The following is a 14,946-nucleotide window of genomic DNA, read 5'->3' on the forward strand; positions in this document are numbered from 1 at the left end:
TAAAATGTGTGAGGTTGCTTTGGCATTGGACTTTGAGATACACTGTGGTTTATTCCACTGAAAAAAGCCTCATCCTCGTTCCTCCATCTTGGACTCTTCCTAGCAAGAGTTGAACCATATGTTAAAACAAAGGCCAAAAACAAACAAAACAAAACAAAAAAAACCCCCGTGATCTGTCGGGAATTGCTATCCTTTCATAGCTGAAAGCAAATCCTGTAAACAATTTACGACTGTGTGACAAAAAAGTTCCCAATAAAAAAACTGATCAGAATGTCAGGAATGAGATTTCTCAGGTTTTGCCCAAAATTTCGCTGGCTGTCATACCATCTGTAATTAACAGTATCTAACGCTGTACTGGATGTTTCTAGTTCATACTTTGGGCCTGGGAGTGGGTCACCCAGCATATTAAAAGCACTCTGGAAGCAGTTTCTTCCAATCGTGGTTTACTGTAACTTTAGAATCATAGCGGTTACTTTTAAGGAATCTTTAATGCCCTTTCAAGTCCATCCAAAGAACAAGTGAAGCTGCTGTTCAGAATTTTGTGCCCAGTGTTTATGTTCCATGGAATCTGTGCCACCCAGGCAGCAGACAAGACATGTCTGAGGGTGCTGGGGTGGCGGGGGGATATGCAATGATGTCACACACAGGAAATATCGGGGGTGGGGAAGGCTGGGGAGGACTTGGCGCTTCACAAGGCTGGCTCCTCTTCCATAGGCTCGCCAGCAGTTCTGTAAAAATAAACAGGCAATCAGAATACAGCATAAGAGTACACAATGACATTGTAGATTTTCATACATAATCAAAGCTGATTTTTCAGCTCTCTCTGATGTTTATTTGTGTTATTCCGTTATCCATAAATAGAGTTTCTTTCCTAGGAAGTATAAACAAATGTCAAGTGGAAAAACATTTTCGATCCAAGCAATCATTGGAAATGTTCCTGTTTATATTAAAACATGTCAGAATATTTTATAACTCTAGATTCCAAAATGTACATGTTTTGTGTCTAGTACAGTCCAATAATTTATTGAAAAAATTAACTATGATATTTTATTTTAGGAGCAATTACAGTGATTTCCTATGGAACCAGTTTGCTAACGAGAGCAAAGGACCCAGCTAGCTTCTGGAGGAGACTCACCAGGGCTCTGGTTTTTTTGCTTCTGTTCTTTCATAACTGGATTGGCTGCCTGCCGGAGGCATTTCAAATCAAATTCTGAATCTGATTAGCAAATCACTGCTACAGACCCAGCGTTTTTACAAGAAACGCACTATGGTAGTGTGTAAATAGTTTTTATTCGGCATCATCTGAGGGGTGTTCTGCTCTGGCAAAACCAAAACTAATTGCTTGAAAATTTATACTTGAGATTTAGCCTTAATTTAGTAACACTCTGAGGGTGTTTTAAGGCAAACTTTTAGAATGATTTTGAATTTAGTCAAAAGGACAAGTCGTAGCAGGAATCCAAATGCATGAGGTAGCTGGATTGCTGAGGGAAGAACGCTGGGGTTTGAGATGCCGGGAGAATTGAGTATGAGTCTGGGCTCTGTGATTTGCTAATGTTGCAACTGCGAATGTTGTAACTATACTTCTGTGAAGCTGTGGTTTCATGTTTAAAACCCGTGAGGAAAAAAGATGTTCCGTACAGAATCAGTGAAGGTTAAAAAAATAAAGGAGATAAAATGGACTTCTGAACAATACACACTACGGGGCAGTAGTTATTTAACTCTGGATTTGTCCCCTCATCATCTAACATATGTATAAAACTGTGTTGAATGGTACACAGGTACAGAGTTATGCCTGTGCTACCATAAGGAAATGCAATATTGGGAAGATAGTTCTCTCTGGGTGGTGGAATAATAGGTAGGTGGTTTAAATTTTCTTTTTCATACTGTTTTTCTACTTGCCAGTATTCTATAATGAATTACTTTTCTATTAGAACAAATTGCTATATTTGGAACACTGTTGTTAATGAAGAAAAATGAACAATTTAGCCATGTTATTTTACAGATATATAAAGAAAAAACCAAGATTTCTGTGTATCTACAAATAAGGTAGTTGCCATTTTAATTTAGCATTTTTATAATAAATTTAAAACACTGAAAGATTTTATCCATGGAACAGTAATAAAAAAGATTTTAATGCATCCTCTAAAGAATGAGAAATATTAGGTATTCATTATTTAACATTACTAAAAGGAGAGAGTTCCAAATGAGTCCATGTGGAATACTTAAAAAAAAATTCTTAGGAAGTTATAGCCTGTCCAACAGTATACTGGATAAGGAGGTTGTGAGAAAGTGTTTAGAGCTGCTATATAAGATAAAAGCTATTTAAGTGAGTCATACTCTATTAAAATCTTTCCAAACTAAAATTATCAGCATTCCCACAAGAAAATTTTTAAATTAAGGAAAACATTTAAGTAACTAAACTGATTTATATGTAAACATGCAAACTTATTTACATTTGAGAATATGTGGATTATACAGGTATAGAATCCTCAAACTAGATACTCCAATGGAGACTGAATTCTCCTATTTACTTTTTCCAAACTTTATTGAGATACAGTCGGCATATAACATTGTATAAGTTGAAGGCAATGTGACGATTTACCACAATAATATATCCTTCACCTCCCATAACTACCATTTTTGTTGTTATGATGAGAACATTTAAGATTTACTCTCATAGCAAATTTTGAGTATACAATACAGTATTGTTAGCTGTAGTAATCATGCTGTATATCAGATCCCCAGAACTTATTCATCCTATAACTGGAAGCTTGTACCTTTTGATCAACATCATTCCATCTCCTCTATCTCCCAGGCCCTGTTAACCATCAATCTACTGTTTCTATGAGTTCAACAATTTTTTTCCCAGTTTTATTGTAAATAACTGACAAACCTCACTGTATCAGTTTAAGGTGGAGAGCATGATAGTCTGACTTACATATATTGTGAAATGATTACCACAATAGGTTTAGTTAACATCCATCATCTCATATAGAGAGTTCAATGTTTTTAGATTTCACATATAAGTGAGATCATATTGTATTTATCTTTCTCTGTCTTAGCATAATGCTCTCAAGTTTCACCCATGTTGAACCTTCTTTTTTATGGCTGAATAATGTTCTGTTGTATGTATATACCACATTTTCTTTGTCGATTCATCTATCACTGGACGCTGAGGTGGTTTCCTTGTCTTGGATATTGTAAATAGTGCTGCAATGAACATGAGAGTGCAGACACCTCTCCAAGATAGTGATTTTGTTTTCTTTGGATATATACCCAGAAGTGGGATTACTGGATCACATGGTAGTTCTACTTTTACTTTCTTGAGGAACCTCCATACTGTTTTCCATAGCAGCTGCATCAATTTACATTCCCATCAACAGTGCAAATAGATCACTTTCTCCATATCCTCACTAATTTGTTATCTCTTGTCTTTTTGATGCAAGCTGTTTTAGCACATGTGAAGTGATATCTCGGTGTGGTTTTGCTTTGCATTTCCCTGATAATTAGTGATGTTGAGAACCTTCCCATGTACCTGTTGGCGATTTGTATGTCTTCTTTAGAAAAATATCTATTCTGGTCCTTTTCCTTTTTTTTTTTTTTTTTTTTTTTTTGTGGTATGCGGGCCTCTCACTGCTGTGGGCTCCCCCGCTGCGGAGCACAGGCTCCGGACGCGCAGGCCCAGCAGCCACAGCTCACGGGCCCAGCCGCTCTGCAGCATGTGGGATCCTCCTGAACCGGGACACGAACCTGCGTCCCCTGCATCGGCAGGTGGACTCCCAACCACTGTGCCACCAGGGAAGCCCCCCTTTTCCTATTTTTAAATTGAGTTAATTTATTCACTTATTTATTGCTATTGAATTGTATGAGCTCCATATATATTTTGGATATTAACCCCTTATCAGATACATGGTTTGCAAATATTTTCTTGTATTTCATAGGTTGCCTTTTCACTTTGTTGATTCTTTGGCTGTGCAAAAGTTTTTAGTTTGACGTCATTGCACTTGCTTTTATTTTTTAATAAATTTATTTATTATTTTTAATTTTTGGCTGCGTTGGGTCTTCGTTGCTGCACGCGGACCTTCTCCAGTTGCGGCGAGCAGGGGCTACTCTCTGTTGCGGTGCACGGGCCTCTCACTGTGGTGGCCTCCCCTGTTGTGGAGAGTGGGCTCCAGGCATGCGGGCCTCAGCAGTTGTGGCTCGCGGGCTCCAGAGCGCAGGCTCAGCAGTTGTGGTGCATGGGCCCAGTTGCTCCACAGCATGTGGAATCGTCCCGGACCAGGGCTCGAACCTGTATTCCCTGCATTGGCAGGTGGATTCTTAACGACTGTGCCACCAGGGAAGCCCCTGCACTTGCTTATTTTTGCCTTTTTTGCTTTTTCTTTTGTTGTCATATCCAGAAAATTAATTGTAAAGACCAAAGTCAAGGAGCTTTTTTTCTTTGTTTTCTTCTAAGAGTTTTATAGTTTCAATTCTTACATTTAAGTTCTTAATACATTTCCAGTTAATTTTTGTGAGTGGTATAAGGTAGGGGTCCAGTTTCTTTCTTTTGCATATGAATGAATGTCCAGTTTTCCCAACACCATTTATCAAAGAGATTATTGTTAGCACATTGAGTATTCTTGACTCCCTTGTCAAATATTAGTTGACAATATATGTGAGGGTTTATTTGTGGGCTCTCAATTCTGTTCCATTGGTCTATGTGTCCGTTTTTATGCCAATGCCATACTCTTGATTACTACAGCTTTGTAATATTTGAACTCAGGATGTGTGAAGCCTCCAGCTTTGTTCTTGCTCAAGATTGCTATGGCTATTCAGGGTCTTTGGTAATCCCACTGAATTTTAGGATTTTTTTTCTATTTCTGTGAAAAATGCCATTGGAATTCTGAGAGGGATTGCATTGAACCTATCAGTGACTTTGAATAGTGTGGATGTTTTACCAATATTAACTCTTCTGATACATGAATGTGGAATAGCTTTCCATTTATTTGTGTCTTCTTCAATTTGTTTCATCAGATCTTACTGGTTTTGGTATATAGATCTTAGTTTTTATCCTGAAAGTTTACTGAATTCATTTATTATTACTAGCCATTTTTTTTTTTTGGTGGAGTCTTTAGGATTTTTTACATACAAGTACAGGATCATGTTAAGAAACCCTTGTCTTGTTTCTCATCTTAGAGGGAAATCTTTCAGCTTCTTACTGTTGAGTATGAATGATGTTAGCTGTGGGTTTGTCATATATGGCTTCTATTATGTTGAAGTATGTTCCTTCTATACCCAATTTGGTTGAGAGTTTTTATGATGAAAGAATGTTGAATTTTGTCTGCTGCTTTTTATGCATCTATTGAAAAGACAATGATTTTTATCTTTTATTTCATTAATGTGGTGTATCACATTCATTGATTTGCATATGTTGAACCACCCTCGCTCCCAGGGATAAATCCCACTTGCTCATGGTGTATGATCTTTTTAATGTGCTGTTGAAATTGGTTTGCTAGTATTTTGCTGAGGATTATTGTATCTATGTTCATCAGGGTTATTGGCCTATAGTTTTCTTTTCTTGCAGTATCCTTATCTAGCTTTGGTATCAGGGTAGTGGCTGCATAAAATGAGTTTAGGAGTGATAGATTCCCTAAATCAGTAAATCAGATATTCAGATACAAATGACGAGTCCCTGGTCAGGGAACTAAGATCCTGCATGCTGCGGGACAACTAAGCCCACGCCCCACAAGTGCCGCAACTACTGAGCCTGCACGTCACACCTAGAGACCCCGTGTGCCACAAACTGCAGAGCCCAAGTGCTCTGGAACCCACGTGCCACAACTAGAGAGAAGCCCATGTGCTACAACTAGAGAAAAGCCCACGCATCTCAATGAAGAGCCCACATGCCACAACTAAGACCTGACGCAGCCAAAAAAAATAAAAAAGAGAAACAGATGACCAGAAAGTGGGATTGTCACTTACCCCAAGTCCCATGGTGAGTCTGGGAGGTGGGACCTTGTGAAAAGACAGCTATGACAGGTAATGTCTCTCAGACACCAGTTTTTGGGTGGGGAGGGAGGGCGGGCTTTCAATTTTTTGGATGAGTTTGAGAACTGGTGTTAATTCTTCTTTAAATGTTTGGAAGAATTCACCAGTGAAACCATCTGGGACTGGGCTTTTCTTTTTGGAGAGGTTTTGGTTTACTGATCCAATCTTCTTATTATTGGTATGTTCAGATTTTCTATTTTTTTCATGATTTAGTCTTGGTAGGTTGTATGCTTCTAGGAACTTACTCATTTCTTATAGGTTGTCCAATTTGTTGGCATATAATTGTTCATAGTAGTCTCTTGTGATGGTTTGTATTTGTGTGGTATCAGCTATAATGTCTCCTCTTTCATTTATAATTTTATTTATTTGAGTCCTCTCTCTTTTTTTCTTGGTAAGTCTAAAGGTTTGTCAATTTTTAAAATCATTTTAAAAAACCAACTGTTAGTTTTGTTGATCTTTTCTATTGCTTTTCTATTATCTATTTCATTTATTTCTGCTCTGATTTTTGTTATCCTAACTTTGGGGTTAGTTTGTTGTTCATTTTCTAGTTCCTTAAGCTGTAAAGTTAGGTTATTTGAGGGTTTTTTTTAATGTATGCATTTATTGCTGTAAATTTGCCTCAGCACTGCTTTTGCTGCATCCCATAAGTTTTGTTATTCTGTGTGTCCATTTTTGTTTGTTTCAAGATAACTTTTGATTCTCTTTGATTTCCTCTTTGATCCATTAGTTATACAGGAATGTGTTGTTTAGTTTCCACACATTTGTGAATTTTCCAATTTTCCTTCTGTTACTGATCTCTAATTTCACACCACTGTGGTCATAAAAGATACTTAGTATGATTTCACTCTTTTAAAATTCACTAAGACTTGTTCTGTGACCTAACATATGACCTATCCTAGAGAATGTTCTATGTGCACTTGAGAGGAATAGGTATTTTCCTGCCGTTGCATGGAATGTTCTGTATATGTCTGTTAGGTCCATCTGATATAAAGTATAATCCAGTCCAATGTTTCCTTATTGATTTTCTGCCTGGATAATCTATCCATTGTAGAAAGTGTGGTATTGAAGTTCCCTACTATTATTGTACTATTGTCTATATTATTCCCTTCAGATCTGTTAGTATTTGCTTAATGTATTTAGATGCTCGGATGTTGGGTGTATATGTATTTAAAATTATCATATCCTCTTAATGAATTGATCCCTTTATCACCATATGATGACCTTCTTTGTTTTTTGTTACAGTTTAGACTTAAAGTCTATTTTTTTTCCAGATATAAGTATAGCTACTCCTGCACTATTTTGTTTTCTATTTGCATGGAATATCCGTTTCCATACCTTCACTTGGAGCCATTTACATTTAAAATAATTATTGATAGTTAGCAACTTACTATTGCCACTTTTGTTAATTGTTTTCTTGCTGTTTTGTACTTACTTTGTTCATTTCTTCCTCTCTTAATGTCTTCCTTTTAAACTGATGACTTTCCATAGTGGTATGCTTTAATTCCCTTCTCTTTATCTTTACCTATCTACCATAGGTTCTTTTTTTTTAAAATAAATTTATTTATCTATTTTTGGCTGCATTGGGTCTTCATTGCTGCATGCGGGCTTTCTCCAGTTGCAGCGAGTGGGGGCTACTCTTTGTTGCAGTGCACGGGCTTCTCATCACAGTGGCTTCTCTTGTTGCAGAACACAGGCTCTAGGCTCACGGGCTTCAGTAGTTGTAGCATGTGGGCTCAGCAGTTGTGGCTCGTGGGCTCTAGCGCCCAGGCTCAGTAGTTGTGGTGCACGGGCTTAGTTGCTCGGCAGCATGTGGGATCTTCCCGGACCAGGGCTTGAACCCGTGTCCCCTGCATTGGCAGGGGGATTTTTAACCACTGCGCCACCAGGGAAGTCCTACCATAGGTTTTTGCTTTGTGGTTACCCGGAGGCTTACTTGAAACATCTAATAGATATAACAGTCTAATTTTAAGCTGACAACAACTTAACTTTAATTGCATACAAAACTCTACCCTTTTACTCCTCCTGTCTATAGTATTTTTTTTAACATCTTTATTGGGGTATAATTGCTTTACAATGGTGTGTTATAGTTTGTTTTTTTTGTTTTTAATTTTATTTATTTATTTATTTTTGGCTGTGTTGGGTCTTTGTTTCTGTGCGAGGGCTTTCTCTAGTTGTGGCGAGCGGGGGCTACTCTTCATTGCGGTGCACAGGCCTCTCACTGTCGCAGCCTCTCTTGTTGCGGAGCACAAGCTCCAGACACGCAGGCTCAGTAGTTGTGGCTCATGGGCCTAGTTGCTTCACGGCATGTGGGATCTTCCCAGACCAGGGCTCGAACCCGTGTCCCCTGCATTGGCAGGCAGATTCTCAACCACTGTGCCACCAGGGAAGCCCTATAGTTTGTTTTTGATGTCATGATTTTTTTTTTAATATTGTGTATCCATGAACAAATTACTGTAGCTGTAGCTATTTAAAATACTTTTGTCCTTTAACCTTTATCCTAGAGTTAAGTGTTTAACACATCACCATATTATACTATTAGAGTATTCTGAATCTGACTATATACTTACCTTTGCCAGTGTGTTGTACATTTTCATATGTTTTCATGTTAGTAGTTATCGTACTTTCTTTTCAGTTTGAAGGACTCCTTTCAGCACTTATTGTAAGGAAAGTCTTGTGGTGATGAACTACTTCAACTTTTTTTTTTGTTTGGGAAAGTCTTTTTATCTCACCTTAATTTCTAAAGGAAAACCTTGCCAGGTAAAGTAGTCCGGTTGGCAGTTTTTTTCTTTCAGCACTTTGAACATATCATCCTACTCTCTCCTGGCAGGTCTTTGTGTGGGGAGAGAGGCTCAGTTCTCCTGTTCTACCGTCTTGGTGATGATACTCCCTCCATCTGAATTTTCCTACTTCTAACCCAAAGCCACAGCAAGATGATCTTCCCCCCACATCCAGGACTCAGTTGTGGCTGGAATTTCAGAGACAGTGGTAAGTGTCTGTGCATTCTCCAGACATCCGTCTTAGGCTTTGAGGAGGTAAGCGAAGTGTCTTCAGCACAAACCATTCACTGCAAAATGGAACTTCTTCTCTTCTAACATGGGGACTTTCAGGTACAATATAAAGCTTTCCATCAGATGCTTCTCTTTGCTTTCCTCCCCTCAAAGTCATTTCATATTAACCACTTTTTTGGAAAATAGTTAATTAACTGCTGCCACATTCTAATGAAACAAATACACATAACCAGCCAAATCTCTCAGTGTCTTGCAACACAGAAGTTTTATTACTAGTATAGCAAGTAGGAAAATATCCTGGATTTCAAGGTAGATTTCACAAGGTAGATGTATTTAGGTCCCAACTCTGCCATTTTTAAAATTTAACTTTGAGCAAGTCATCGTCCCTAGATTCTCAGTTTTCTCTTTAAAACTGAAATAATAATCCACGACCTGCTCTCTGGGTGTTCTCATATCCATAGCTCTCAGTGGATTTAGTATTATCTTTACTTAATCCCTGTCCCTAGGTAACTGTTAAATGTCTACATATTTTTTTAAGTTAATTTAAGAAGTCATCTTCATGAAACACTTAGAAAGTGAACTGGTCAGGGATGACCCTTTAATGGCTGTTTTGGGTGAAAGAGTAAGAAGCAGTACTCTTGAAATGTGGGGGGCTCCCCACTTCAATCATTTATAGACAGATACCAAGGTTATCTTGATTAACAAAAACACAGCTGTGGAAAGGGCTGGGTGAAGGGGAGAGATAATCTTCAATATTTGGATTTAATTCCTTTTTCAGTTAGGTGAGGTAGAGACATAGGAAGGTCAGGAATAAATGTAAAATAAAACATTCAAAGATAAATTTTAGTACAATAGTTCAGCTGATTGAAAGACACAAACTTCTGCTATAGCAAGTAGAAGTGAACACAGATGGTCCTTTATTGATGAAGGGCAAAGATTTCATATATTAAGGGAAGGATCAGTTAGGTCCAGCAGTCATAGTAGTTTAGATAATTTGCAAAAATAAAAAGCAGAAAGAAAGAATTTGAGATAAGATATAACATAAAATTATATTCTTGTATTTTCCCTTAAAGGGGTATTTCATTTCCTATGATTTTTAAAGCAGTATCTGTTAATTTATATTAATGCTATTATTATTTTTTATTTTATTTTTTTTTGTGGTATGCCGGCCTCTCACTGTTGTGGACTCTCCCGTTGTGGAGCACAGGCTCCGGACGCGCAGGCTCAGCGGCCATGGCTCATGGGCCCAGCTGCTCTGCGGCACGTGGGATCTTCCCGGACCGGGGCACGAACTCATGTCCCCTGCATTGGCAGGCGGACTCTAAACCACTGAGCCACCAGGGAAGCCCAACAACATTATTTTTAAAGACACATTTCCTCTTGGTTTATTGATTTAATTTAATCCCTATACTTTCCTCTTCCTTCTCCAAGGCAAGCAATCTAATTCCTATTTGTTTGTTTTTTCAGTGAAAACATTTTAAGTTTTAGTATTGATTATTTTCTAGTTTCATAGCTTCACAGAGGGGAATTTTTTTTGAATTTTATTTATTTTATTTTATACAGCAGGTTCTTATTAGTTATCCATTTTATACATATTAGTGTATATATGTCAATCCGAATCTCCCAATTCATCCCACCACCACCCCACACCCCCACTGCTTTCCCCCCTTGGTGTCCATACGTTTGTCCTCTACATCTGTATCTCAGTTTCTGCCCTGCAAACCAGTTCATCTGTACCATTTTTCTAGGTTACACATATATGCATTAATATACGATATTTGTTTTTCACTTTATTACTTCACTCTGTATGACAGTCTCTAGATTCATCCATGCCTCTATAAATGACCCAATTTCGTTCCTTTTTATGGCTGAGTAATATTCCATTGTATATATGTACCACATCTTCTTTATCCAGTCATCTGTTGATGGGCATTTAGGTTGCTTCCATGACCTGGCTATTGTAAATAGTGCTGCAATGAATATTGGGGTACATGTGTCTTTTTAAATTATGGTTTTCTCTGGATATATGACCAGGAGTGGGATTGCTGGGTCATATGGTAATTCTATTTTTAATTTTTTAAGGAACCTCCATACTCTTCTCCATAGTGGCTGTATCAATTTACATTCCCACCAACAGTGCAAGAGGGTTCCCTTTGGTCCACACCTTCTCCAACATTTGTTGTTTGTAGATTTTCTGATGATGCCCATTCTGACTGGTGTGAGGTGATACCTCATTGTAGTTTTGATTTGCATTTCTCTAATAGTGATGTTGAGCAGCTTTTCATGTGCTTCTTGGTCATCTGTATGTCTTCTTTGGAGAAATGTCTATTTAGGTCTGCCCATTTTTGGATTGACTTGTTTGTTTTTTTAATATTGAGCTGCATGAGCTGTTTATATATTTTGGAGATTAATCCTTTGTTGGTTGATGCGTTTGCAAATATTTTCTCCCATTGTGAGGGTTGTCTTTTTGTCTTGTTTGTAGTTTCCTTTGCTTTGCAAAAGCTTTTAAGTTTCATTAGGTCCCATTTGTTTATTTTTGGTTTTATTTCCATTACTCTAGGAGATGGATCAAAAAAGATCTTGCTGGGATTTATGTCAGAGTGTTCTTCCTATGTTTTCCTCTAAGAGTTTGATAGTGTCCGGTCTTACATTTAGGTCTCTAATCCATTTTGAGTTTATTTCTGTGTATGGTGTTAGGGCGTGTTCTAATTTCATTCTTTTACATGTAGCTGTCCAGTTTTCGCAGCACCACTTATTGAAGAGCCTGTCTTTTCTCCATTGTATATCCTTGCCTCCTTTGTCATAGATTACTTGGCCATAGGTGCGTGGGTTTATCTCTGGGCTTTCTATCCTGTTACATTGATCTATATTTCTGTTTTTGTGCCAGTATCATATTGTCTTGATTACTGTAGCTTTCTAGTATAGGCTGAAGTGAGGGAGTCTGATTCCTCCAACTCCGTTTTTTCCCTCAAGACTGCTTTGGCTATTCAGGGTCTTTTGTGTCTCCATACAAATTTTAAGGTTTTTTTGTTCTAGTTCTGTAAACAAGGCCATTGGTAATTTGATAGGGATTGCTTCGAATCTGTAGATTGCTTTGGGTAGTATAGTCATTTTCACAATATTGATTCTTCCAATCCAGGAACATGGTATATCTCTCCATCTGTTGGTATCACCTTTAATTTCTTTCATCAGTGTCTTATAGTTTTCTGCATGAGGTCTTTTGTCTCCCTAGGTAGGTTTATTCCTAGGTATTTTATTCTTTTTAATGGGAGTGTTTCCTTAATTTAGCTTTCAGATTTTTCATCATTAGTGTATAGGAATGCAAGAGATTTCTGTGCGTTAATTTTGTATCCTGCAACTTTACCAAATTCATTGATTAGCTCTAGTAGTTTTCTGGTGGCATCTTTAGGATTCTGTATATATAGTATCATGTCATCTGCAAACAGTGACAGTTTTGCTTCTTCTTTTCCAATTCGTATTCCTTTTATTTCTTTTTCTTCTCTGACTACTAGGACTTCTGTAGGCTCTAGGACTCTGACTGGCTAGGACTTCCAAAACTATGTTGAATAATAGTGGTGAGAGTGGATATCCTTGTCTTGTTCCTGATCTTAGAGGAAATGCTTTCAGCATTTCACCATTGAGAATGATGTTTGCTGGGGGTTTGTTTTATATGGCCTTTATTATGTTGAGGTAGGTTCCCTCTATGCCCACTTTCTGGAGAGTTTTTATGATAAGTGGGTGTTGAATTTTGTCAACAGCTTTTTCTGCATCTATTGAGATGATCATATGGTTTTTATTCTTCAGTTTGTTAATATGGTGTATCACACTGATTGATTTGCGTATATTGAAGAATCCTTGCATCCCTGGGATAAATCCCACTTGATCATGGTGTATGATTCTTTTAATGTGTTGTTGGATTCTGTTTGCTAGTATTTTGTTGAGGATTTTTGCATCTATATTCATCAGTGATACTGGTCTGTAATTTTTTTTTTTGTAGTATCTTTGTCTGGTTTTGGTATCAGGGTGATGGTGGCCTCACAGAATGAGTTTGGGAGTGTTCCTTCCTCCACAATTTTTTGGAAGAGTTTGAGAAGGATAGGTGTTAGCTCGTGTCTAAATGTTTGATAGAATTCACCTGTGAAGCCATCTGGTCCTGGACTTTTGTTTGTTGGAAGATTTTTAATCACAATTTCAATTTCATTACTTGTGATTGGTCTGTTCATATTTTCTATTTCTTCCTGGTTCAGTCTTGGAAGGTTATACCTTTCTAAGAATTTGTCCATTTCTTCCAGGTTGTCCATTTTATTGGCACAGAGTTGCTTGTAGTAGTCTCTTAGGATGCTTTGTATTTCTGTGGTGTCTGTTGTAACTTCTTTTTCATTTCTTATTTTATTGATGTGAGTCCTCTCCCTCTTTGTCTTGATGAGTCTGGCTAATGGTTTATCAATTTTGTTTATCTTCTCAAACAACCAGCTTTTAGTTTTAATGATCTTTGCCATTGTTTTCTTTGTTTCTATTTCATGTATTTCTACTCTGATCTTTATGATTTCTTTCCTCCTGCTAACATTGGGTTTTGTTTGTTCTTCTTTCTCTAGTTCCTTTAGGTGTAAGGTTAGATTGTTTTAGATTTTTGTTTCTTGAGGTAGGCCTGTATTGCTAAAAACTTCCCTCTTAGAACTGCTTTTGTTCCATCCCATGGGTTTTGGATGGTCGTGTTTTCATTGTTATTTGTCTCTAGGTATTTTTTGATTTCCTCTTTGAATTTTTCTGTGATCTCTTGGTTATTTAGTAATGTGTTGTTTAGCCTCCACATGTTTGTGTTTTTTACGGTTTTTTTCCCGTAACTGATTTCTAATCTCATAGTGTTGTGGTCAGAAAAGATGCTTGATACAATTTCAGTTTTCTTAAATTTACTGAGGCTTGATTTGTGACCCACGATGTGATCTATCCTGGAGAACGTTCCGTGTGCACTTGAGAAGAAAGTGTAATCTGCTGGTTTTGGATGGAATGTCCTATAAATATCAATTAAATCTATCTGGCCTATTGTGTCATTTAAAGCTTGTGTTTCCTTATTAATTTTCTGTTTGGATGATCTGTCCATTGGTGTAAGTGAGGTGTTAAAATCCCCCACTATTATTGTGTTACTGTCGATTTCCTCTTTTATCGCTGTTAGCAGTTGCCTTGTGGATTTAGGTGCTCCTATGTTGGGTGCATATATATTTATAATTGTTATATCTCCTTCTTGGATTGATCACTTGATCATTATGTAGTGTCCTTCCTTGTCTCTTGTAACATTCTTTATTTTAAAGTCTATTTTATCTGATATCAGTATTGCTACTCCAGCTTTCTTTTGATTTCCATTTGCATAGAATAACTTTTTCTGTCCCCTCACTTTCAGTCTGTATGTGTCCCTACAAGAGGTGGGTCTCTTGTAGACGGTATATATATGGGTCTTGTTTTTGTATCCATTCAGCGAGCCTGTGTCTTTTGGTTGGAGCATTTAATCCATTCACATTTAAGGTAATTATTGATACGTATGTTCCTATTACCATTTTCTTAATTGTTTTGGGTTAGTTTGTGTAGGTCCTTTTCTTCTCTTTTGTTTCCCACTTAGGGATGTTCCTTTAGCATTTGTTGTAGAGCTGTTTTGGTGGTGCTGAATTCTCTTAGCTTTTGCTTGTCTGTAAAGCTTTTGATTTCTCTGTCGAATCTGAATGAGCTCCTTGTGGGTGATCTTGGTTGTGGGTTCTTCCCTTTCATCACTTTAAGTCTGTCATGCCACTCCCTTCTGGCTTGTAGAGTTTCTGCTGAGAAATCAGCTGTTAACCTTATGGGTTTTCCTTTGTATGTTATTTGTTGTTTTTCCCTTGCTGCTTTCAGTAAGTTTTCTTTGCCTTTGATTTTTTTC

General features: G+C 37.5%; 1 protein-coding gene across 1 annotated transcript in view; it reads right to left on the minus strand.

Moving 5' to 3' along the window:
* Positions 1–538: 538 nt before the first annotated feature.
* The window catches only part of HDAC9 (histone deacetylase 9), a 1,064,374-nt gene continuing 1,049,966 nt past the window's right edge, over positions 539–14,946 (minus strand). Inside the window, exon 27 of the mRNA XM_079931742.1 lies at positions 539–728. Within this exon, the coding sequence (XP_079787868.1) occupies positions 689–728 (40 nt within the window). The 3' untranslated portion in view covers positions 539–688. The remainder of the gene's footprint in view (positions 729–14,946) is intronic.

This window comes from Stenella coeruleoalba (assembly GCF_951394435.1).
Source record: "Stenella coeruleoalba genome assembly, chromosome: 9".
NCBI classification, from domain to species: Eukaryota; Metazoa; Chordata; class Mammalia; order Artiodactyla; family Delphinidae; genus Stenella; species Stenella coeruleoalba.